We start from the raw sequence: 25675 nt of genomic DNA, 5'->3' as shown, positions 1-25675 counted from the left end.
TGAATAAAACCGTCTGAAGATTTCACACTACCACAAATTGACGTCCTTTGCATTGCTTGGTAACTTCCATTGAAAAGCTGCACCAGTGTTCTTTACACTTTTCACACACAGCCGCAGTATATACTGTGAATGACATATTGTGGGAATATAAGCGTATGCTCTGTCGGAGTGTCCTCGGTGAATTACTGATTGGAATCATGTTAGTTCTACGCATTCGTCTCCCTGTTCTCCACTTCGTCTTTATTTTTTACCCACTGGTGTAGAATATACTGCACGTATTAGATAAATGCATATTAGAGATGAGTTCTCAAGCATATCAACCAGTTCTAAGTTCAATTAAAATTCAGAAATGTGCAATAATTTTATGGAATTTGTAACAATAACCTGCAGTAATTTGTTTTTATAATATTTTTCTTTCAGAGGGCTACTGGTTTCCTATCACATAGTCTCACAAAATCGCCGAAGTATCAACATTCCTTACTACATATTGCACAGAATTTGGAGGTAAGATTTTAACAAAGTTATGTCAATCCTCCCACTGTCAAACGAAAAACTAGAATTACCAGTCGGATCATTTCCTATAAAGTAATTAATTTATTTATTTAATAAAATAAATTAAGTAGATTAAAAGACTTTCACCTAAAATAATAACATGAAAAAAGAATGAAAAGATGAAAAACGAATTACACAACTGAGCTTCATTTTTTATATATAATGATGTTTATATGACTCTTTCGTGCGTTTTTCTTTCATTAAAATATTACCAGCTAAGAAAGAAAAATATGCAAAGCGCAAAATAAATTTAAAATTTCTTGTAAAATATGAATTACAGTAATAAAGATTTTGAAAATTATTACATTTACATATATGGCAATAGGGATATTTTTTGAACTATTGTGATAATTGTGTATTCTAACATTTTCTATGCTCTTGGCTAAGCACAACCGGCTTCATGTTATGCCTTCGAACTGCTCAATTAATTTGTTTTCCGAAAGAATATACGTAGCTCTATATTATGATTTTACTACTCATCATAATCTATTTCTGAAAACTTCATTATACTTTTGGTCAACTATTTATTTCAGCTTTTAAATTCGTTTCAACATTTATTTCACCTTTATTTTATAAGATTAACATAATTTTTTTAAAGTATGAAGCACAGTTAACTCTGTTTTATCCACCTTTTAGGGTTCTGCCAATGGTTGCTATTACAATCATATGCTTCTTTATGACTTTTCATTTAAGTTACGGGCCTATCTGGCGTGAAAGTTTTATCAGCTATGCGGGAGACTGTGAAAACAACTGGTGGAGTAATCTCATATTTATCAATAATTTCTACAGAACGGAAGATTCGGTTTGTATCTTCGTTGTTAAAATTCATTTAGATTACTTATCCATATACAGGGTGATTCTAAATTGTTTTTACAAATTAAAAGAGGTGATAGTATCCATCCAGACGAGCAATAATTACCATAGAACAAAGGGTCGCATTCCACTCTGAGAAGCAGAGAAAAGCCAGATTAAAATTCCAACCTGAACTTACAACATTGTTGGGAAAGCTAACAACAAGACCAAAAGTTCCGCAATCAGATTTATTGTTTAGTGAAGGAACGATTGGCACACCCTCTCGAAGATTCCTGGTGCCGTGTTAATTTTGAAGGCGGCAACAGCAATTCTCGCCACGAGATCTTCAGCTGAGTTCACGGGCGTCTCGTACACTAAAGATTTCATCTGCCCCAGAAGATAAAGTCCAGTGGGTCGAGGTCCGGTGAGCGAGGAGGCAAGACCATAGGTCCGTCACGTCCGATCCATCGTGCGGGATATGTGGCATTCAAAATGTTACAAACAGTGACGGGAAAATGTGCTGGGCTCCATCTTGCATAAACGGCATGTCTCCCTGGATGGAGAGCGGAAAAGCCTGCAATAAACTGGGAAGTACTTGTCCCAAGAAGATATGGTATGTTGCGACGGTTAAACGGTCTGGCATGATGAAAGGGCCTACCAAGTAATCACCTAGGATATCTGCCCAGACGTTTCTGCTGGAGTTTATGAGGGGCAGTGCATATTTGCAGTGGGGATTGCTATCAGACCAAACGTGTTAATTGTGCACGTTGAAAATGCTTTCTCTGTTGAATGTTGCCGCATCATTAAATAATATCAGTGCAGGAAATCGCGTATCGTTAGTCCTCATTCCAAGCATCCATTGCACAAAGTCTGCTCGGCAGGGAGAATCATCTGTTCGCCTGTGTCCAAAGATCGCACTTTTTGCACGTGGTAAGGGTGCATGCGTTCATCGTGTAAAATACGCCGCGCCACTGGTTGAGAGTATGTGCCACCGTATGATGCCATCGTATGTGCCAGCGTATGATTCGATATTTCGGCGTTTGTCTGGACCATATGCGCCACCGTATGATTGATGTAAGGTGAATATCTGCCAATTTCTCGTACATGTACTCCGCCATAGGATTCACGAAAAGGTTCGGACAATGTTATCAAGGTAATACTTGAAGCGATGATGTTGTGCCGTTTTCAAGAACACCGTTTGCTCTGATTGGCTTTCTTCGCCACCAACCAAGAGCAAAATGCTGCTTATTCTCAGTGAAAATTTGCATACGGTTAATTCTGGATAGTCTTAGGAGATAGCCTCCTTGTTCTTCCTCGATGCGTTTCTACTTTCCTCTTTTCTGCCTCCCAGAGTGGAATGCGCCCCTATACTCTATGGTAATTATTGCTCGTCTGGATGGGTACTATCATCCCTATTTTAATTTGTAAAAACAGTTTAGAATCAACCTGTAGATATGAGCCTATTTAAAAAGCACATTACGCACAGTATAAAGTGTTATTGTAATTGAGATACTCAGAATTTATTCTAACAAAAATGTCTTTACCAATTTGTTACACCCATACAATTGCATATTATTGTACCCATTTGGTTATGTTATCGTTAGAATATTAATGTTGTAATCGTAATGTACGAATGGTACAAATATCTAACTTCTTAAATCATTCTATCATTGATATTTAAATTACTCTTTTGCTAGTAATATGAGCATTCTGCTTTTTTCTTCCTTCTTTCGAGAGTAAAAATGTAAAATATTACGAAAATGCTGCTTTTCACTTTCCGTATTTGAAAGGGCACTAACCAAAAACTACTGCGTACAATCAATGGAACTTTTTCACAAATAAGTCTTTCGATAACAGATGCCAAAATATATAATGACTATGCGGCTTAAGTGTGAATTTGGCTATGAAAAAATACAACTAAGCCCTCCGTTGAGAAAAAAAGGAATTACTTTCCAAACAACCCAATAGATAAAACAGAGGGTTTGCGTTCTATTTTTCTTAGAAGGAATAAAGTCAAATATTTAGTACTCCAGTAATATCGTTGACACTTTCTTTATGTTGCTAGAAGAAAATGTATGTGAGATGAAAACACTGCACCAATCAAATATTACAGTTGGTAGAGAAAGTCATTACTGCAACTTCTTTCCTCGGGAGAAATTCATTCAGTTACCAGTATAGGTGTTTCTGCACGCAAATTATTGTTGAAGAGTGTTACGTACTTCATACTTTCTTTTGTATCAATGCAGATGGATTTTGCGACCATCATGATTTCATACATTGTTATCGTGTCTGAAATATGATTTATGTCTAAACTTGCAGTCCTCCGGTATAGTGGCGTTAAACACAAGGATGCTTGCGTAGAGTGCAGTACCCCTTATAGAATTTTTTTTTTTTTTTTTTTTTTTTTTTTAAGTTTCTAATTCAATTCTAAACTTAAAGGTAAGTTACAACTTTTTGATTTTTTCCCTTAACTAATTAAATAAAGGGAAGAACTTACATCTTGTGGATAAAAATAATGCGAAAATAAGGAAATTTAATGAGAAAGCTGGCAAGCTAGCAACAACAAATGCAAGTTACCTAGAGCCGGTACTGGTATAACAAACATTACTAATACAGAACAAAATTCACACAATGCGAAACATACATACAGAAATAAATAACACAGAATATGTAACCAAAAATAAAGTGGCATTTTTTTCACAAACAGTCATCTTATTAAAGTCAAAGGTTGTTTACTGTTCTTAGCATCATTAAAATCACAATTATAAATATTGATTGAAAAATTTAATACACTGTACCGCTTAACATTAAAATTCTTAGCAAGGTGATAAAAATAGGTTCTAATTTGACGGATTTTTAATTCTTCGTGAATTTTGCTGGGACTCACGTACCACGAGAAATTCGCGATTTGACGTAAAATACAGTTTTGTGCAATTTGCAGTTTTCTCCTGCTAGTCTCACATGAATAAACCCAGACCGTACAGACATAAGAAATCATGGGATGAAAAATAGGGGGGTTCATAAATGAAAAATTTATTATCAATAGATAATAGCAGTTTGGAAAGCAGTCGCCGCATCGTATAAAAGGCATGCGCTGTACGGCCTTTACCAGTCTAAGTTTGTATTAATCCCAGGGCTTTATGAAGAATGAAGAATAAAATCCAAACCTATGGAAAGTCTTTGGCTACAGAAGTACAAGATAGATTTATAGATTTGAGCGTAGAAGATAGATTTATAGATTTGAGCGACTCGTAGAAGCATGACTTTTTCCGTAAATAAGCAATTTTCATGGCAATTCTGCACGTTGACAAATATAAGTGATTATATAAAGTAAAGTAAAGTAAAGTAAAATTATAGTCTTGATAACAATATGTACATATGTCCTCGATATTTCTGCGTTTGTCTGGGATCATGCTGCATTTTCGAAGCACTGATTTTTATACCTTCTGCTATAGAGCTCGTTGGGCTTTTGAAAAAAACTATAAAATGAAAATACGTTAAAGTCTATACCTGCTTTGATAGGTGAGAACAAAGTCCATTTCGCTTTGGCAGATTATAATAAATAATAATGAAGTAAGAAATAAAAAAAAAGAATAAATATATACAGACACTACAACCTGGAATTATAATGGATAATGGGTGGTCTCTTTGTGTTGTCGCTCTACAATGAAGTCTTGATTTCCTATGTTTGAAATAACTTCTTTGTTATAGTTAGCACAATTTAGAAAGAAAAAAAAAATATATGGGAGTGTTTCAGAAGTTCCGAGTCTGTTGGTTTTATTTTTAAATCGTTGTATATTGTGGAGTTTCGCACCGACTGTGGTGTATTAGTTATTATCCTTAGAGCTTTGTTTTGAAATCTTTGAATTTTTGTTCTATTAGATCTAGCGGTTGGTGCCCAGGCAGGAGATGCATAAAATGAAATGGGTCTAATAGCTTGTAAGTATAGGATTCTCTTTTGTGGCTGTACTGAGTACTTTTGTGGCTGTGTAGAGTTCCTTCCAATTAGTGCTATACTGGTTTTATCACAGATGTAATTAACATGATGCTGAAATGTTAGTTTCCAGTCAAGATGCACTCCGAGATATTTAACACCTCACACCGTGATGCCGTCCATTTGGATATTTTTCAGAGGGTTTTTGGATGGATGCTTTTAAAAGTAGATGACTATGGATTTTTCTGAATTAATTTTGATCTTCCTAGCTTCGAACCGGGATTATAACTGATTTTGTTAATTAACTGATTTTCATCATTGCGTGGCCAGGATCCATAGACTTGTTTAGTAGTGCTGTGTCATCTGCGTAGAACGCGATGAGTGCTTCATTGAGATAGTTGGGAATATTATTGATGTAGATGTTAAAAAGTAGTGACGCCAAGACTGAACCTTGGAGAACTCCAGCAATAATATTTTCTTGAGTTAGAAAGTGTATCCTTAATTTTAACTTGAAATGTGCGTGAATTTAGATAACTGAAGATGAGTAAGGTGATTTCAGGTGGAAAATTATAGCCAATGAATTTGATGAGTAGGCTTGGATGCCACACTCAGCCGAATGTCTTTTCAATATCGATCAAAAATTCCCGCTACCATCTCCTTTTTATTGAAACAATCTCCGTTGTATTCTACAATGCGGGTGATCTGCTGAGTTTTTGAGAATCTATGTCTGAAGCCGAATTGATGGTCTTTTTTTCTTCTTTGAACTTTTTTATTCTGCTGATGATAAGTCGTTCATGTAATTTTTCTAGAGCTGAAAGTAAGCTAATCGGTCGGTAATCCGAAGTATCAGATCCATTCTTTTCGGGCTTCTTCAGTATAGTAATTATTGCGTGTTTTCAGCAGTGTATAAAGAGATTTCCGTTAAAAATACTAGTAAAGCGAATGAGAAAGTAACGCTACCTATCGGCAAAACTTAAAAAAATTAAGATAACAGAATTTTAAAACCGTTATTAAAGGCCTTCCTAACGCCCATTGCTTCATCAATCTTGCAGGTTTCTTTGCTCCTGATCAAGATACACCTGTACCTGTTTGCCCTCGAAATTGATTGAGATCTTAAATTAAATTTACGCCAAACTCAAGGTTATTGTGTTACTAATTTTATGAAAAAGATGAGTTCCTTTTCTGTTACCTGGACTGTCACTGGTGATCTTTACTTTCTGCCAATTCTGGCTGATTACTTGGTTGGCATTCACTTCACATTAATGTGAAGAGAGTAATAATAAGGAGACTACATCAGCAGAAACATCAGTTTTTCTTGTCTAATCTAGACGAGTTCATCATACAATGAGAAATATCTCGATCTTCAAGATAATTTTGGATAAGATGCTTTGATGCTTTAGTTGCGTATTCTCGTGTTCAGCAGGAATTTATCCTGCTCTTACCAGACCTTATCACGGAACCCCATTAGGGGCCTCATACATAACGGTTCTTCATAATTGTTTCACCATAATGATGTGAACACTTGAGATTAATAAAATGAGACACGTTGTCTATGCAGACTCACTGGCAGTGAGAGTGCAATGAGCTGGAGTCCAATCAGAAGCGAGAAAATACTCATTCGAATCCTACTACGCAGTAGTAAAATCCTGAGCATGCTTTTCAATACAGTTAATTTGAATGAAATACTCCTAGTACGCGGACTGGGCTGATGTCTGCAGTCTGCTGCTGATGTCTTGGCTCTGCATTTTCTGACATTCGTGAAGAAATGATGCGTAGGGCCTGATATTTCTGTCCTCGTCGAGTATTTCATAGGCAAAAAATGTTCGAAAGACAGGCTGACGTATTTCTGATGGCCTTGTCATAAAATTTTGAGTTTAGTCTGTGCAGAAACTCGGAGATGAGCTCAACTTTGAGGTCATCGTGAATATTTTTATTTCGTACATAGTACAAGGCTCCAGTAATAATCCTGAGAATCTTATTCTGTATTATCTGAAACGAGTGGATATCCTTTTCGCTGGCATTTGTACATGTTGGAAAGGCACATAATTTTGGAGAAACAGTGCTTCACATCTTGTGCATATTTTACAAATATTTGTTAGCTACTGGATATTCTAATCTTTTATTCAAGTCTGTGATCTTTCCTTCTGATTTTTCCACGTAAGCAAGATTGAAATGCTACTGTTTCCACCTAATGCACTAAATGTTTGTTTCTCTAGCTAATAATATTCAAATAAGTATTACATATTATTCTTTTTTTCTAGTGTCTTCCTCATACTTGGTATATTGCAAGTGATATGCAGATGTACATAGCTGCTCTTATAATATATTTGCCTCTTTTGAAGTAAGTATTTGATAGCTTTTATTTTGAAATAAATATTTTACAGAAGTTTAAAAGCTTTTACTTACATTTGAACTTATACTGTTTCGTAAACGATTAGAATTTAACATATACTAATAGGCAGTTATTTCCCCTTCAGTGCCTGAGCAAAATAAATTATTACCCAATGCTTAGAATTAACTATGGATAGGTTTATATATAAATACTCTAGTAGTCTGAAGACTTGAATAAACATTTTGTAAATTAAAACATAAAATAAAACGGTTTTGGTATTGGGCTCGCTGAGCAAAATCTTTCACGTTAGAAACAGCTGTGTTTGAACCGATCAGTTTAGCGATGAAGCGAGGGCTCCGAAGTTAACGAGTTCTGTGCTCTACACAGTAACATCAGTCAAAATAATGGTCTCAGACAGCATTATTAGTGAACAGAACAGAGACCTTAACAGGTGCTCTTTATTGGCAATCATCATCCTTAATGTAACTAGTAATTGGTTAAAAATACCGCTTTTAGAAGGCACCAAGAGATCGGCAAGATCTAGAAACAACATGCGGCGACCACACCAAGAGATCACATCCGCACTATACTCCCTCTAATTATCTTTTAAAATTATTCTACATTATGAGATTGCCATTTATGTTTTATGTTGGGGAATGCGTTTATACTAGATTTGAAAATGTAATCAAACATTAGGTCTTGTAAGTCCATACGTAATTTTTACTCACTAGATGAAAAAAATCAGACATATATTTTCCAAGTTTTTGCTAAAAAAATGATTTTAATGATATATTTTGGTTCCAGTTTTGTAATTTTATAATTTCTGAGAAATGTTATTTATTTATTTCCTCACTTATTTGTTCACTTCGAATAATTATTCTGCAACCCTAAAGCCAGATTCTCTCTCTGTATTTTCTCTCTCTCTCTCTCTATATATATATATAGTATATATATATGTGATGTACCAGCTTTAGTCGTAGCTTAAATTATCAGACGATAAGTTTTTTTTTAAAAAAAGGCTCCATTTATTATTATCCAGGAGAAAATAGCAGTTACAAAATCAGATATCCGGAGTAAAAAAAAAAGAATTACTAATAACTTTTTGTATGAAGTTTGCTGCATCGTGACATTTAAGAAAAAGCCCCCGATATTCCTTTGCGAGTCCTTTTATAGCCTCTGGAAAGGCGAAGCTTCCAAGAATGACGTCAGCCTCGTCAGCTAATCCAGTTCGCTTTAAATATTTCCAGAACATTCTATAACTGTACGTGTAGAAAAGGCGGGAAAAACAACTTGACTACGGGGCTGTGGATTTAATTCCACGTACTTTCAAATACGAGAACGTCGCCATTAAAAATGAAAAGAACATACAGTTAGAATTTTAAGTGTATTCTTGACTATGGAATTTTATTATTACAAATATATATGCATAGACAGATAGATGAAAAAAGGAAAAGCTAAATGCTTAATGCTTAATGCTTTTCCTTCCAACTTAATGCAAGATTGTGGATAAGTAGATGATTATCTTTGTTCAAGAACGTTTCACATACTAAAATAACATAAGAGTGGAGAAGAACATGCAAGGTTTGATAGTTTCACACGCATATTTACGACTCACTTTTAAACATTTAACTTAAAGCCATTTGCGATTTATCATTGTTATAAAGTTATCTATTATTATTCAGCTGCATTTGTTCGTGAAAGTTGTACCATGCTTCATATTTTATTTATTTATTTATTTAAGTCACGTAGGAAAGGAGTAAACTTATCTTAGCTACATTAAGCATTAAGCTTTTAACCTTATATTAGCAATATTAATGTTTACGCTTAAATTTCTTAAGTTGTTTAAGATTCAAACTTTGCATTTATAAACGTGGCTGGCAATGGTTGGTTATCTATCATGCGTTGTTTTTCTCCCGATGAGACGGCGCATGATAGATGATATTTTCTGTTATCAAAAGGTTACTAATCTTATTTTTACTGTTTCAAAGTTGCATATTTATATTTACCATTTGCTTTGTACCTCGATAGTTATTTTAATTTCGATCTACAGTAATTTGTTTCTAGCAACAGAGAAGTGTTTTAATTTAATCTTTCAAGTATTTTAATTTATCCGTATTCCCATGTGCTGGTTGGATCTAAATTAAAGTTTTTTATTTATACATTTTATATTTTGATAAAAGTTTAATGTTTCATCAATTTATAATGCTGTCTCATTTTAATGTTCACATTTTGCCTTTGAATTTACATATTTGTCCCTTGCGCCACAGCTATTTCTTTTGAAAGAAAACTTATGGATAACCCATATAATTTCAGGCTCTTGTAGACGTCGTTTCAATTCTAGTAGAAAAGGTAAAAAATAAATAAATAAATAAATAAATAAATATCAAGAGGGAAAAAGATTGAAAAAATTAGATTTCCAGTGATATGTTAAATAAGCTAGAAAATAATCCGCAGGATTAACGTTAAAATTATATTTTAAAGTAATATCATGATTATAAAATAAAAATAATTTCAAGTTTTCAAAAAACTGCTGTAAACATTTTAACATAGCATTAATTTTCAGAAAATAGCTAAAATGGAAAAAACCAATAACTGAATCAGAGCACAAAATTTGATCATTGCGTTTTCATACAGCTTTAATAAAATGGATGCAGAAAATTATTGAAAATTACTCTAAAAATTACTGAATTTAAAAAATAAAAACCTCTAAAAACTGCCGAAATAATACAGCCTTTAAAAATTGCTGAAATTTTATCAACATATCGCAAATATTTAACAAAAGCATGTCTTTTTGAAACCTCGTTACACAGAAAAATGTAGTAATTAAAAGAAACGGAGTAATAATAGCAAATACGAATACAGTTCGTTAGTGGGCAATCGAAGAATGAAAATTTATTGTAAAAAGCTAAAAGCAGTAAATGGCACTTAAATTGAATAGAGTGCAAGATACTTTGCCATAATTTTGGATGTGTTCTTCTCGTATTTTCAGGCTATGTATAATTAATTACTAGTGGAAGTATAACTCACATTTCTATTAATTGTTGTTAATCTGGTTCCAGAATGAGTGACATTTCTTATGAATATCAGATTTAATTGGCATGTTTGAGGCAAAGTAAGGTTAATGATCAATAGAAGATGTAACATTTGTAACTCACAGTAATACCGTAACAATAATCCCCATCCTTTCAGTACTCACAATTATTTTAATGCAAAAAAATACTTAAATTTTTGCTCCTATCTATGGGCAGGTATAAATTGAAGTATTAAAAATTTTTAATGTTGAGAACTTTTACGTGGAAATACATACGCAGGTGTTATGGTGAAAAATCAAATGGCACCAATATGTTATAGAAAAAAAAAAATCATGGTACCATATAATTGTTATAGAAAAATCATATGGTTTCCTACTCTGTTGACATAACACTTAAAATTTTTTAACATAAATATATTAATATCAATAAGCCCTGTACATTTTGCGTTGTGTTTTCGGATTAACCCTGAAATCAACTTGAGAATGAGAAGGGTGAAAATCATGAGCACACACACAAAAATTTAACCTTTGAATGATCTAGAAAAACTTATTTATTTAACTATTAATGCCAATTATAAATATATATATATATCCATTAGTCAAAAAAAAAATATCAAAATATATTCAACAAAATTTGAACTATTGTTTTACACATTTTACATCCTTGTAATTACTATTAAATTTAATATTGCAAATCTGGTAAAACATACCAAAATAAACTATAAATTTAAGAAACACTACCCTCCCCGGGGAAAAAATAATAAAAAAAAAATTTAACAAGCTACACTTTCTACTTCACACAGAATTCATCAATACAACAAAAATATTGCTTAATATTGCACTCAATATAATCATTTAAATACTATTATTGCACATAACAATTTTATTTATTTAATTTTTTTTTCTTAGATTAATTAAATATGGTTTTAACCGGATAAGATAAGTATTGACTCATTTACTATTCTACAAACAAGTTCGTCCTGAGAAACAAGAAAGCTCTAATACAAGCACTATTTCAAATCATCCTCACCAATGAGTAATTCAAAAAAAAAAAAAAAAAAAAAAAAAATATTAAGGTAAATAATTTCTTGAAGAACTTAATTTTCTTAACCATTAAGTTAAGTTACAATAATTTTAATAAGGTTATAAATCTTTATTCCATTTAAAGCTTTTACTTGATTGATACACCAAGGGAAAATGATTTCTATAGAGTTAGGATAAAATTATCAACTACAAAAAAAAAATTTAGGGTTCAACAAATTAACAAATTAAGTTAATTCAATCATTTTAACTGCAGGAATCTATAATATTTAACTAACCAAGAATTAACCAAAGAGAAAAAGGGACTTATCCGTTAAGGATCATCAAACAAAAGAAATCCATCGAAGCTCATGAGGAATGCTGGCAGCCTGTTGAATGAAAAAAAAAAAATGTTCGTCGAACAGTTTGGATTCAATTACTGTAGCCTAGAAGTTCTAGTAGATTTTAGGATGAACAATTGAGGTTCCATTACGGCAAGATAAGTGAAATACAGTGCTGGCGGCCTGTTGAATGGAAAAAGATGTTCGTAGAACAGTTTGATTCCTTACGGTAGCCTTGAAGTTCTAGTAGAATTTAGGATGAGCAAATGAGGTTTCCAAAAACAACGGTTTTTAATTAACGCTCTGGTCTCGTGTGAAACGAAAAATCAATGGTGCGCATCATTTTTCTAGAAATTTACTTCTGTATATTTTCCTTGAGATACACAAACACCCGCAACAAAAACTGATGAAAGAATTTCGATTTTTTTTTTTTTTTGAAGACATAGATGCCCATACCTACGGCCCGCGCTCACAGCGCTTAGCCAAGAGGCCCGTAGGCCTATCGGGGAGAAGCTCCATTTTCTTCGTCGGAGTCAGCTGTCGCCTCCGGCCAATTCAAAGGGCAACAGAAGTAAAGTGCAAAAAGTGTCAAAAGTGTGCTCGTAATCTAATCGGTATCTTTTACAAATTTGGCCTTGGCTACAAAGAGCCTTAATCCAATCGGTTTTGATCATGCCATTCGGCCAGTTGGTTAGAGAGAGTAGTAGTGCATAAGCACCCGCACAGAGGCGAAAAATTTATAGGATATAATCCTGCGATTTTAGCTGTACATGTGATAAGCAATTTGGCATTAGCAATTATTACGGCAGTGGTCTCAGTTCACGTGCAGTCAGGCGGCATGGCGGTCAGATCGGAAAGCAATCCTTCAACCTCGGCATCCACTCCCTGAATGAGAGAGGAGCACTTAGAATTCTAAGCAACAAGTGAAACCCACGTGATGTGGGTCAGCCAATCAGAGACGAACTTAGTTCGCAAAGTTCTATTTGACCAGAGTGGTCACATGATTGATTCAATTGAATGGAAATTAAAATAATAGAAATAAACTTGAATAAATGAGATCTTGGGTAAATGGAAAAGATATATACACTATTTACATATTTACAATCACCATCTAGGATTGTGATGTATTGTCCGCGGCCTTTTTACCGTATGTTCAATAGTTGGATCATAATCAATGATGTTTTTGATTGCTTGGTACTCGCTATTCCTAGCTTTCTCAAAGAAATTGTGAGATATGGTGAGGATGTGATCCATAAGATCAGGAATTTTGAGGTCTTTCTGGATATCTTTATTCCTGATAAACCAGGGAGCGTTTGTGATTGATCTTAATATTTTATTTTGTAAAATACCAATCTTCTTCCTTTCATTTTTATTGCCAATAGCCCAAGCAGGGGCGGCATATGTAAGGATCGGTCTAATGAGAGAAGTATAGAGAATCTTTTTTGTATGTAAGTTAAGTTTGGAGTTACGTCCAATAAGTGGATAGATAGCCATATAAGCAGAATTCCCTTTATTGGCAATGTATTGAAGGTGGGTTTTGAAGTTCAGCTGTTTATCGATATAAACACCCAGATATTTGTAAGCATCATTATGTGGGATAGGAGTACTATTGATTTTAATTTCAGTGTTGACATTCTGAAGTTTTTTATAACGTCTATAGAGAACAGTATTGCATTTGTGAGCGTTGAGATTTATTTTCCAAATTGTGCACCAGTGTGCAATATTGTTAACATACATTTGGAGGTTGTTAATGGCCAGTTGAGGTTGAATAGATTCAGAGAGTACAACAGCATCATCTGCATATTTGAGTACTTTGGAGTTAAGAGGTTGAGGTAGATCGTTAATATAAATATTAAAAAGTTTTGGGCTCAAAACACTGCCTTGAGCGACGCCACAAAACATCCTTTTCTTTTTGGAGAAGGTATTACCTATTCTGACTTGGAAAGTTCTGTTACATAGAAAAGAGAAGATAATTTTAATTAAATTTTTAGGAATTTCGAGATCTATGAGTTTTAGAATTAGCCCAGCATGCCACACTCGATCAAAAGCTTTCTCAAAATCGAGGTAGCATGCGGCAACTGCACTTTTTTTCTGAAACGCAAGAGCTATTGTTTCCACAAGATTTAAGACTTGATGAGTGGTCGAGTGACCTTTTCTAAATCCAAATTGTAAGTTATCAATAATGTCATTATTTTCTAGGAAGTTTGTGAGTCTATTGTTAAGGATTTTCTCATAAATTTTGCCCATAGCCGGCAAAAGACTGATAGGGCGATAGCTATTGACATCTTTTGGGTTTTTTCCCTGTTTGGGAATAAAAATTACGATAGAGTGCTTCCATTATTGGGGGAAGTATGACTGTCTAATACAACCATTGATAATATTGCAGAGATTGATAATGCATCTATTTGGCAGGGCTTTAAGTGCTTTATTGTTAAGATGGTCGTAACCTTTCGCTTTTCTTGTCTTAAGGTTTTTAATAATGTTTTTCACCTCTTTAGGAGAAGTAAACTGTATGTGCCTTTGAGGCGTAAAATTGCGTATGTAGTTGACTGCTTCTTGAGCTTCGTTTTCAGTTTCCGAGTTATTAGACGGGAGGGGTTTATAGATATTTTCTTGTACTTCTGCCATGAGGTCAGCAATGTCTTGGTCCGAATAATATTTAGTACCAGAGTGTTCAATTGCGTGCTGGGTATAACTGTTATTATTTTTGAGGGAGCGCGCGATTCTCCAAACATTTTCATGGTTCGGCTCCAAATTTTCAAGTAGGTGGTCCCATTGTTGATTCCTGTATTCTTGAATTTCAGTCTTGATTTTTCGGTTTAGGTAATTGAGGTGCCGTTTATCATTTGGGTTTCTAGACTGATGCCAGGTCTTAATGGCTGCGTTTCTGAGCTTGATAGTATTCTTAATCTGGGTGGGAAGGGTTTGAGATTTATTTTCTTTTATGGAGTAAGTAGCAGTGGAAATAGCGTTTTGAATGGTAGTAGTAAATTTATGGATTTCGTTCTCTATTGCAAAGCTATGGGGGTAACTATTATTGCAGGTATAATTTTGCAGAAGATTATTGACTAGATTCCAGTTGGTCTTGGTACGATGTTTTTTCAAAGGATGATAGAATCCATAGAAGTCAAAGGTGACTGGCAGGTGGTCAGAATTAAGGTCATAAGTGACTTCTAGAGAAGGAGTTTGGTTGATATTTTTGAGTAATAGAACATCAAGGATGTCTCCGGCGCCATCATGATGAATTCTAGTGGGGGAGAAAGGTGCGACAATTTTTAGATCTTGATTTAGTAGGTAGTTGTTCAAGAAATTTCCATTAGTATTGTTGGATCTTGAATTCCAAGCTTGATTTTTAGCGTTAAGATCACCCGCAATTAAAGTAGGAAAATTAGCAGCTGTGAAATTATTTAGATCATTATTGTTTAGTCTATTGCCAGGTGGGTTGTAGACTGAAATGAATAAATAGGCTTCATTCATTCCACTATAAATTATTGCAGCTGTTTTTTCTATATTGCCAGTGTTAGGTAATTCATATTTGGCGAAACGAAGGTAGTTTTTAATAATTATTGCAGTACCTCCACCTCTGTTATGAATTCTGTCGTCCCGGATTGTCCGGTATCCAGGGAAATTTATCCGATGTGACTTCCTTAGATGTGTTTCGTTGAGCAGCATGATGTCTATGTTATGGGTGATGAGGAAGTTCTTAATTTCCTCCTTTTGCTTATGAACACCGTTAGCATTGAAGAAAGTGACTTTAAGAAAGCACTTGCTAGTGGTTATGATCTTGTGTTCATTACTTAAAGGACTAGAAATCATAGTTTAGAGATGAAAAATATTCTATGGCTGCCATAACAACCTCGATTTTGTTCATAATATTTTTAGCTTCTTTGAAGCTTTTTAGAAATTCTTTAGCTTTTGTCAGCTGCAATTTAATCCACTCACAGAAGGAGGGAGGTTCCGGTTCTTGATTCTGTTTCTGGGTTGGAGGAGCGGATACAGCCGCTTGCGTGCTGGTATTTTGTGCTGCCGTTGGTAGAGCAGGGAAATCTTCTTGATTGAGTTGGAATGTAGGTTGAGCATTTTCCGTTTTACGAGTTTCTATTGCTTTTTTGATATTGTTAGGGTGGAATTTACACAGTTTTGAAGAGCTTACGTGGTCCAAACCACATAAGGCACATTTTGCGGAGTGTAAGTTTTTGTCCTGTTTGCATGTATACCCTTCGTGAGGGCCTGCGCATTGTTGGCATCTTGGTTTGTAATTGCACTTTTCCTTAATATGCCCGTATCTTTGGCATTTATGACATTGAACTGGTCCTGGGCGACTTTTATACGTGCATACCAGAACATCAAGTCCACGTAGTGAAGTGATGTTAAATATCTTTTTCCCCTCGTTGTTTCTTTTGGTTTCCACGAGGAAAACCGGTAATTTAATAATTTTGCCGTCTTCAAATTTTTCAATTTGTTTTATTTTTGTAATGGGGATGCCCATACTGGCGATTTCTTCTTTTATGATCTCCGGGTTTGAGGTTCTTGGGAGTTTTTTGATAATCGCCTTTAAAGGTTTTTCGCTTTTAAGTTTATACGTATGGTATGGAATATCCCGTTTAGTAAGCAATTCGGTGGCTTTGCGGTAATCTTCGGGATCAAATACTCTTATGGTAAGGGTGTTCCCTTTTAAATTTCCTTTTATTTTTGTGATTCCAATTGTTTCAAATTCTTCTTTCATTCTGTCCCAATTCGCCGTAAAGTCCTGCAGGACGATAGGTGGGATGTGTGAGGCCGTTTTCTTTGGGATGATAAATTCTTCAGTATTATTTGCGTTGTTTTGATCCATCATTTCTTCATTGTTTAATTTTTCGTATTTATTTTGTTGTAGAGGAGGTGTGATTTCCGTTTCGGAAAATGTTCGTTTATTCGTGATGCGAGGGGTTTTGAATCCATCGCTGTCAACTTCTGTTTTCTTTTTTCTGTTTTTGTCGCTATGTGTGCGTTTTATGGGGTTGTTTGGTGGGATATCTCTTTCCAGGTCATTCGTGTGTTGATTCTGTTTTTGTGGGGAGTTGGGGACAGAATTGTTCTGTTGTACAATTTGTTTTTGTGGTTGGGAATTCAAAGTAGCTTTCTGTGGAGAATTACTATTTGAATTGCATTTTTTGTCAGATCCTTTTATGTGAATGTTATTTACAGCCGGGTTACTGCTGCATCTTTTTAAGGGATTATTCACGCTTATAAACATGTCGCAGATTTTTAATTTTGCATTGATGGTATCTAGCTCGTTAACGATCTGTTCATTTTTTTGAGGAGCTGCATTTAGAATTTTGAACTCATCTAAGAGTTGTTCCTTTAAATTACAAATAGTTTCGAACGTGGGTTTGCCAATTGTAGTGACTATCCACACAAAAGCGGATATGTTGCTATCATTTTTAAGATCAAATTCCTCAATATGTGTATCAGTGATACCAAAATTGGAGAATTGACATAAATCAAATAAATGCTTAGTAATCTGACCGTTTGCCATTGCACTGACGTACAGAGAACAAAAGGAGAGATCTTACCGCATTTTTTGCAGCAGTCGGTCCGAACTAGTAGTCCAAGGAGCGGTCCGCAGCCGGAGTCCTCGAGAGAAAACAAAAACAAGGCGGTTCGGTGCTGGAATGCAAGGGCGAACACCAAAGCAAGCAGGAGCAGAAAAAATCCCTGTCTTGTCTCTAGGAGCTCAGCGACAGGAATGAAGTGTGCTCGTCCCCTAAAACAACCCGTTAAAAGGGAGAGCGCCGGACTGCCAAGTTGGCGCAACCCATTTTTTCGCCGAAAGTTGAAATAGTTGCAACCACAGCATACCCTCATGTTATCAAACTCGCCAAAACCACTATTTTGAAACCTCAACGGAAAATCCAAGTCGCCAAACCCTCGCCAAATAACTGCCACCTGCGACCGGGGGAGATTAGGAATTTCAACAACCCTGCAAGGGTCCCAACGAAAGAACGCTGAAAACTCGCAAAAAGTGACTTTTCAACCGGAAAGAAGGCATTTCACCCCCCTTTAACTAAATCACAAGCGAAACGAAGAAAATCTACTAATTAAAGCTCATAACTGAAATGCAATTAAAGTTAGAAAAATGAAAGTTATGCCAAATTAAAGAGCTAATTTTTCTGCAACTAATGATATTAAATACTAAGAAATCAAATTAATTTTTGACATGAAAAACTGAGTTTATTACGCAGAAACAAAAATACTTATCCATTGTCTGCATGTACAAGATTGAAGACGCAGTTCGCGTAAACTCGGAAAGCCAAAATATATTACACTAGAATTAATAGGCCCAAAAAGAATATAACCAAACTTGTGTAGCTCAAATTTTGAATAATTAAAACTTTAAAATTTTGATTTTTATTAATCACTTAATTAAATTAAATTCGCTACACAACACAGGCTAATTTTAAAAATTATTTATTTGAGGGACAGACAAACGTTTAATTTATGGACTACCTAAACTTTCGCTTTCTTACCAAGACTATGCGATTATTAGAGATGTAAACATCAATAAAACTTTGATACGCAATTTTACAAAATTTAACTAATTATTATAATTCAACAAATAAATAATTATTAAACTTATCAAATTATTATAATTTCAGAAAATCTAATCTCATTGCTACATTATGCAAAATTCGTAACATTTCGTAAATTCATTATAAAAAATTCGTAAAATTTGTAATCGGGTACAAATACAGTTTACATATAGGGATCAATTACAGTTTGCAATTGCAGTTCCAATCACAGTTACACAGGGAACGGACCAAAATGTTGCCAATTGGTCGCCAAGTTTGTCGAATTTTGTCTACAAAAATTAGTCACCAAAACCATAGCCAGATTGGCAATATCTCGCCAATTTAGCAAGATAAGTCATTTACCTCAATCTTAAATAAACTTGCGCCTGTAACCTTATTTTTCCGTAGAGATGCACGCTCTTCAGACTTTGCATCTTACATTGCGCAAAATTAGTAACACCATGCTCCTTGAAATTGATTCTAAAACAGCTATCCTAAAATTGCGTTAGGGAAACTGCTGGTCGGAAAAGAGATAAAAAGATTGTTCTTTGAAAATCTACCGAAAGAATAGAAGGAAGTTTAAAATTTTAAATTGAGTGATTTTGCAGTACTTTTAAAACTATAAGCTCCATAATAAATTCAGTTTGTTTATGTTGATCGTACTTACATTCAGGAGGCCAAAAGTGGGACTAACCATCGCATTCTTAGCTATACTTGCAAGTATAATTTACTGTGGAGTTCATACTTACGTCAATGATCTACCACCTACAATGCTGACAGTTCAACCAAATCCAAGGTAAGTGAGTGCATTTACTAGTACATAGAGAGTACATAGAGAGTTTCGTACACTGGGAAAATTAATTATTATGCTACCTGCAGATAATGTACCTCAGTTATATTGCAAAAACTGGTAAAAATCGGAACTTTGAAATAATAAATCTTTAAGAAAATAATGCATGGTTGAAGCATATAAAAATACTAATATAAGGTAATTTAAATGACAATAAGAATATTGCTTGGCATTCTCATAAATTAAAAACTTATAACATAAATTATGCTGATATAAAAATGCTAATATAAGCATAATTAAGATGAAAATAAGAATATCGCTTGGCATTCTTATAAATTAAAAATTGATAATATAAATTAATAAATTGCAAATAGATATATCTCTGCGAAAAGATACAGTGCCTGGTAGTCGGATTCGCCGCTACCTAACTTGAGAGCAACCTGCTCTAAATGACCACCATCGGCCAGGAGAGGTAACAATAATGCTGTTTGCCGTGCACCGGAATTTCACACTGCACGGCAAGCGAAAAACTCCATTAGAATTTTAATGGAAATAGAAACTCTAAATAACGGAAAAGAACTTAATCGATTTCATACATCATCTTTTTTTGTGTGTGTGTTTTATATTTTTCCTTCTTTTTCCGGTGAGGACAATATTTTATAAATTATTTTTTATATGATTATATATATCCTAAAATTAGAATCTGAAATAAATTAAATGTACTACCTCCTGACTTGGGTCAATTCGCTACAGCTAATTGTTCATTAATGTAATTCAATACCTGCATGGTTAAAAATGTATGTGATATAAATACCATCAAAACTGCACAAAAACAAATAAATTTTGGGATACAATAATAAAAGAGGGATCATAAAGCCATTAAATTAATTACAAATAAAAAAGCCAGTCAGTAGCATAATTAAAGTACAGTGTAGTTATAATTAAAGTTCCACTTGGAAATGGTCATAAAAGGAAAACTACTGGACCAAATGTTATCAAACGTGGTAATCTTGTAAAGGAGGTCATAATAATTTATTTTCCGTGAAAAAAAAAAAGTTCAAAAACTCGCCACAGAGGGAAAATGGCGCTGTATGCAATATTCCTAAAGGAAATGAGTCATGAAGACATCGGTTAAAAATGTGTTTAATCGTTTCTGAAACGTGTTAAAAAGCATGTTCAATGTGACGTCCACCATTTTCGGAAAGCATGTTAAATCGTATTACTGCATTCTCATTATGGACATATCGGTGTATTGCATCTTTCAATTACGCTAAATTATTTAGAGTATTTGCATAAATCATTTGCTTCTTCCCGCCGTAAGCCAATTGCAAGCCATTGTGGTTTTGCCTCACCCCACAAACAGTTACGTTTTAGAAACGATTAAAAAGGTTTTAAACCGATATCTTCATGTCTTAGGGCGGAATTCAGGCTTCAAAAATCACAAAGTTGGGTTCTGTAACAAAATTTTTTCCAGAATGCGCACACTTTTGCTAGTGATTTGCGATTTCAAACGCGCGCTTATCGCGGAGGTCGGCAGTGTCTTACGCGAGCGTCTGTCCAGGGCCGGGGGCTTTTTTGCTACTGAGCCTAAATCCATGAAATTTCCGAAGTATCATCGCATTGTTTAATAATGCTCTATAGAGTATTTAAACGGCTTATGCTTTATAGATATTTTTATACTATATACTTTAATTACCTTATTTCTTGCTTAAATGCATATTTTACACATTTTATTTTCATTACTCACCATTTTATGACTTTTAACATTATACATCTGAAAACTAAATATATTACTTAAAATTCTCTTTTTGTATGAAAAATTGGAAAACCGGGATCTACGCACAGTCCTACGTTACATTCCTTGCACTCGTAAGAACTCATTTGCGGTTTTGGAGGATTTTTCCGGGAATTTGAATAAACGAAGCATCGTCGTCTCATTTTCTTATCAGTCTCTTCTGAACAAAGTTTTGGAAAATGTCTTTCAGTTAATCTTTCAGAATCAAGATCAGAATATCAGAATTTCAGAATTAATATCTAAAATATTTTGCACCATTTCTGCTATTTCATGCTCTGTTAAACATTTTCGACGCTTCGACATTGCAACGGTAAAAACAGAAAGAAATCACGTCTAACAAGATCTAATTATTTTCTAAAAACTGAACTGCAAACCGAAATACCCAACGCTTTAGCGCAAATAAAACTTCTCTACTTAAATAAACAACTACCACGTGCGAATAAAGTGCGATTTAAAGAGACGTCATAAATCGCGCCATTCGGAAACATTTATTTCCCCTCTTGTTTATATAATCAAAAACACGTGTATGTGAGTCATGCTTCTCTCATTTCGAGTAGAAGGTCTAATGTACATGTAAATGAAATCATATGGACATACACAGCCATCTTGTGGCAGAAATTATAGTTTTTAAAACGTTCCAGGACACTGGCACAAACACGTAACAGTCGGTAGTGAACGGGAAAATGCTCTGGCACGCCTGCGTGTCAGCAGCCGGGAAGTGAGTGTGTTCGTTGCTGGCATGTAGACGTGACAGTCGGCGCGAAGGGATTGAAAGAGGAACTTTAATTATAACTACCCTCCATAAGAATCAAGTGAAAATGGCAATATTTTGGAAACTCTAATCGTTGTAGGAATAATCCAAGTTACAAATAGCTAACAAATATGAAATTAAAGAAAATTACGTAAATTTACTTATTGCAAACTACCGATGAAAAATAGTTAATAGGAAAACAGATGATAAATTGTTTTTTTTACTAGCAAAGCGACTAAAGAGTGAAAATTAATTAAAAATTGTTTGTTGTAATTAAATAATTAAATAAATTTAACACAATACTTAAATTAAAGTTTTTACTTCCTTTTTAATCCAATTTTAGGCAGTATAAATATTTTTGGAATATGCTGTATTTCAAACCATTCGCTCATGTTGGCCCCTACTGCATTGGAATTTTACTTGGTTATCTCTTAGCAACAAAACCAAATCTGAAAATATCTCGTGTAAGTATTGCACAGGTAATTTTACTAGTATAAAATGAAGAACTTGGCAAAAGAAATAACAATCCTTATACTTTTTCCTGTTTATTATTTCTTAAGAACTTATTACTTTTATAGGTATTCAGTAAATAATCTTTATGCAATATTAAGTTTAATATGTGTTGTTGTTACTAATCTCCTTGGGGAAGGAAAGCCTACACCAAGTCCACTAGACCTTGCCGAGCAAGTGAGTCGCTGACATCATCTTGCTCAGCCGACAGCTGTCTCAAGGAGATACCTGTACAATCCCATGGAGGTAGGAAAGGGAGGAGGGGCCATTCTGCGCTAGAAGTGAAGCACTGCTTAGAAGCTTGGGTCACCAGACGGGGTGTTCTTTGTTTACATTCAGAAGCTCGCTTGACAAGATTCTGACAGTATTTCGACACACGACAGTTCCATAGAAATCGAAAACGGGACACTCTCGCATGAAAGAAACATTCATAGTGTCAAGGATAATAGCAATTTGTATAGTTTACTGACATTTACGCAAAAATCACATCTTGGTTATTTTTCGATAACTAACAACAGTGATTTTGATTATGAATTTGTTTTATAAAATTCTAAGCTGTTGAACTACAAAAATATAGATTTTAAGAAAATTGCTAAAAGAGATCTGCCAAAATTTATTTTCTAGAAGATTTGAAAAGTTTGAAACTTGATGGCTAAATGTAAATATAAAATTATATATGTTAAAATATTTGTAATTAGGCACATAGGTCAGATTAAGTTTTTATTAAATAGAGTAACGCATGCAAGGGCTATCTGCCTAAAGAGAGAGATGCCATCGTGGAGGAATTTTGAAGAAAAACTGACCTTTGAGTGGGTATTAAAAATAATACTTATAATTTTCATTCAAATTATATTCATATATATTTTTTATGTAAAACTTTCGGGTGTATGCTAAATTAGTGTAAATTACTTTACACGAAAAATATAGTGAATGCACAGAAATTAAAGATTTGCACATGCCGGAAATGATAAATAGGAAATATGTATGGGTATTTATGCATGTGCTTGCAAAAAGCATGTATCTGCCTTTGACAAAATACTTAAATATTCATTAAATTATTTATAAATGTATTTGAAATGAAGAATTTATTCACTTATAAACAACTGTGAAAGTACTGTGAAGAAATCTAGTTGTTAAATGCATCTAAATTTATAATGATTTTAAATATTATTTAAATATATAATAACCTTAATATTGAATTGTAAACATAAATTGAAATCCTGTTGACAAATACGTTATAAAACTATTTAAGCAAGAATTGTTCGTATTGGAAAGCAATCTGTTAAAAGGTATTGTAAAGCAAATGCTATGAGATGCGCACTTAAGAACGTAATAAAGAGTTTTGAAATATGTATTCTTGAAATGAAGGGTAAAAAAAAAATCTGATAAGTATAATTAAAAGAATTATTCCCTTTACATTTTATAATAACTCAGTTACAAGTTTTAAATAATACTTAAAAAAAAAAAAAAAAAAACTTGTTTTATTCCCTTTCAGAAATGTTCAGCGAAAGTCAAATACTATTTAATACTATTTAATTATTAGGAATACTTGTTTAAAGTATTTCGCTAATTCCTAATAATTCTCTAATTTAAAATGAACCGAATAGAGCATTAATTATAAATTGACTTACATTTTTCGATTTAAAAGAAGCCAAAAAATCATGTCATATTTAAGAAAGTATTTTAGGAAGAAGCTCTATAAATAGAAAAGAAATAATGCATAATTTTAATATTAATAATACAATAAACTTTGATCTTAATTTTTGTACCTTAACCGAATAAAATCGAATTACCTTAATTTTTTTTCTAATGTAATTAACGAAAACTTGTGAAAATATTTCATTCAAATTAAACCATTCTGAGAAAACTGTCCTGTGAAAAGTATAGCATTTAATTCCGTTCAGAATGAAATGTTGTTTAAAAATATGTTGTTTTCACATACTTAGGACTCTGAAATGTTGTAGAAAAAGAAAATATATACATTTATATGTATATTTGCGACGTAATTACAAAATAGTTACACCCGAACGCGTCAAATCCCATAGAACTCAATGGTAAATGACCCAATGTTTTGGTCACCACGTAGGGATCGCCGGTGCTTCAGAGCAGGGTACGGAGAAACTTGTTTAGGGCGACTCCATCTTACTTCCTACCTCCATGTACAATCCAGTAGGTGAGCGGGAGAGGCAGGGAGGGAACAAGCACATTAAGGAAAGGGCCTTTTTCCCTCTGCCCGTTGAATTTCATGCATCGAAGGTGCCAGCTTCTGAATCTGGCCATGGCCGTTTGGAGAGATTTAATTCTTTTACTCTATAGTGACAAGCCTGGTTGCTCAGCACTATACCAATGGTGAGCAGGAGAAATTTTCCACGCCACGTTCGCTTTATTTTTGTAGTGGGAATGCATTTCAGATGTGTTTAAATCAGTGGGAAATGGGGGTAGGTAAATCACAACCCTTCCTTCAAAGATCGTCAGCTATTTCATTACCAAACACCCTAATATGGGACGGTATCCACTGGAGATATATTGATTTAAGCTGCTGGTTTAATATTTTATTAGAAATGAAAGCATGTAAATCAGAAACGTATAATTACAATCAACTGCCCATTAGTTGAGCAATACTGGAGAAGACGTCTATGATAAACTCAAAATCATAATTAATCCAGAGTCCAAGGGAGGTTAAAAGCTCAGAAAATATAATTAATAAAAAAATACTGTAAGCAATTTACTTGTAGTTACTTGTAATCTAGAAATAAATCAATTTTTTTAATCTGGATATAAGTTCATTTGGTTATGTAAATTAAACAATATTGAACGCAAAAAAAGCCCACTCCAAATAATGGAAGACTAATTGTCGATAAAAGTGCAAAAAATAAGTTATAAATAGAATAAAACTTACAATTGAATTTGAACTATATTATTAATTTAAAATTCCTTTTAAAAAAAACTTTTAAAAAAAAATGTTAGATATTTTAAAGATGTCCTCGGAAGTTCACCTCCGTGGTCAGCTCAGGCAAAGAACCTCCAAGATTCTTTGGCTCAGGGGGACTGAAGTTGTCTTAGCTTTTCGGTGACCACCTGTTGCATGGTCGCCCTGCTTTGTGCTTGTAAACCTGACCTTCTTCATTGTCGCCCGGAGTTGACCACTCGGGCCTTGCGGCCTCGTGGATCGCCTCTAGAGGTTTATGCGTCACTCCATATTTAGGGCTTTTCAAAAGCTCAGGTGAGGAAGCCTTTACCTTCTAGTGCATACTCTGCTGACTACCTGTTATCCAA

At 34.0% G+C, this 25675-nt stretch overlaps 1 protein-coding gene across 1 annotated transcript in view; it reads left to right on the top strand.

Moving 5' to 3' along the window:
- The window catches only part of LOC118181500 (nose resistant to fluoxetine protein 6-like), a 75205-nt gene that overhangs the window by 34600 nt on the left and 14930 nt on the right, over positions 1-25675 (top strand). The window contains exons 8-12 of the mRNA XM_085824248.1: positions 421-504; positions 1189-1354; positions 7540-7619; positions 19227-19349; positions 22233-22353. Coding sequence (XP_085680374.1) covers positions 421-504; positions 1189-1354; positions 7540-7619; positions 19227-19349; positions 22233-22353 — 574 coding nt within the window. The remainder of the gene's footprint in view (positions 1-420; positions 505-1188; positions 1355-7539; positions 7620-19226; positions 19350-22232; positions 22354-25675) is intronic.

The sequence above is a fragment of the Stegodyphus dumicola genome, chromosome 9, assembly GCF_044657685.1.
Source record: "Stegodyphus dumicola isolate Sdum_Otavi_A_Nest chromosome 9, ASM4465768v1".
Classification (NCBI taxonomy): domain Eukaryota; kingdom Metazoa; phylum Arthropoda; class Arachnida; order Araneae; family Eresidae; genus Stegodyphus; species Stegodyphus dumicola.
The sequence above is the reverse complement of the archived record's forward strand: the minus strand, read 5'-3'. Positions and strand labels throughout refer to the sequence as shown.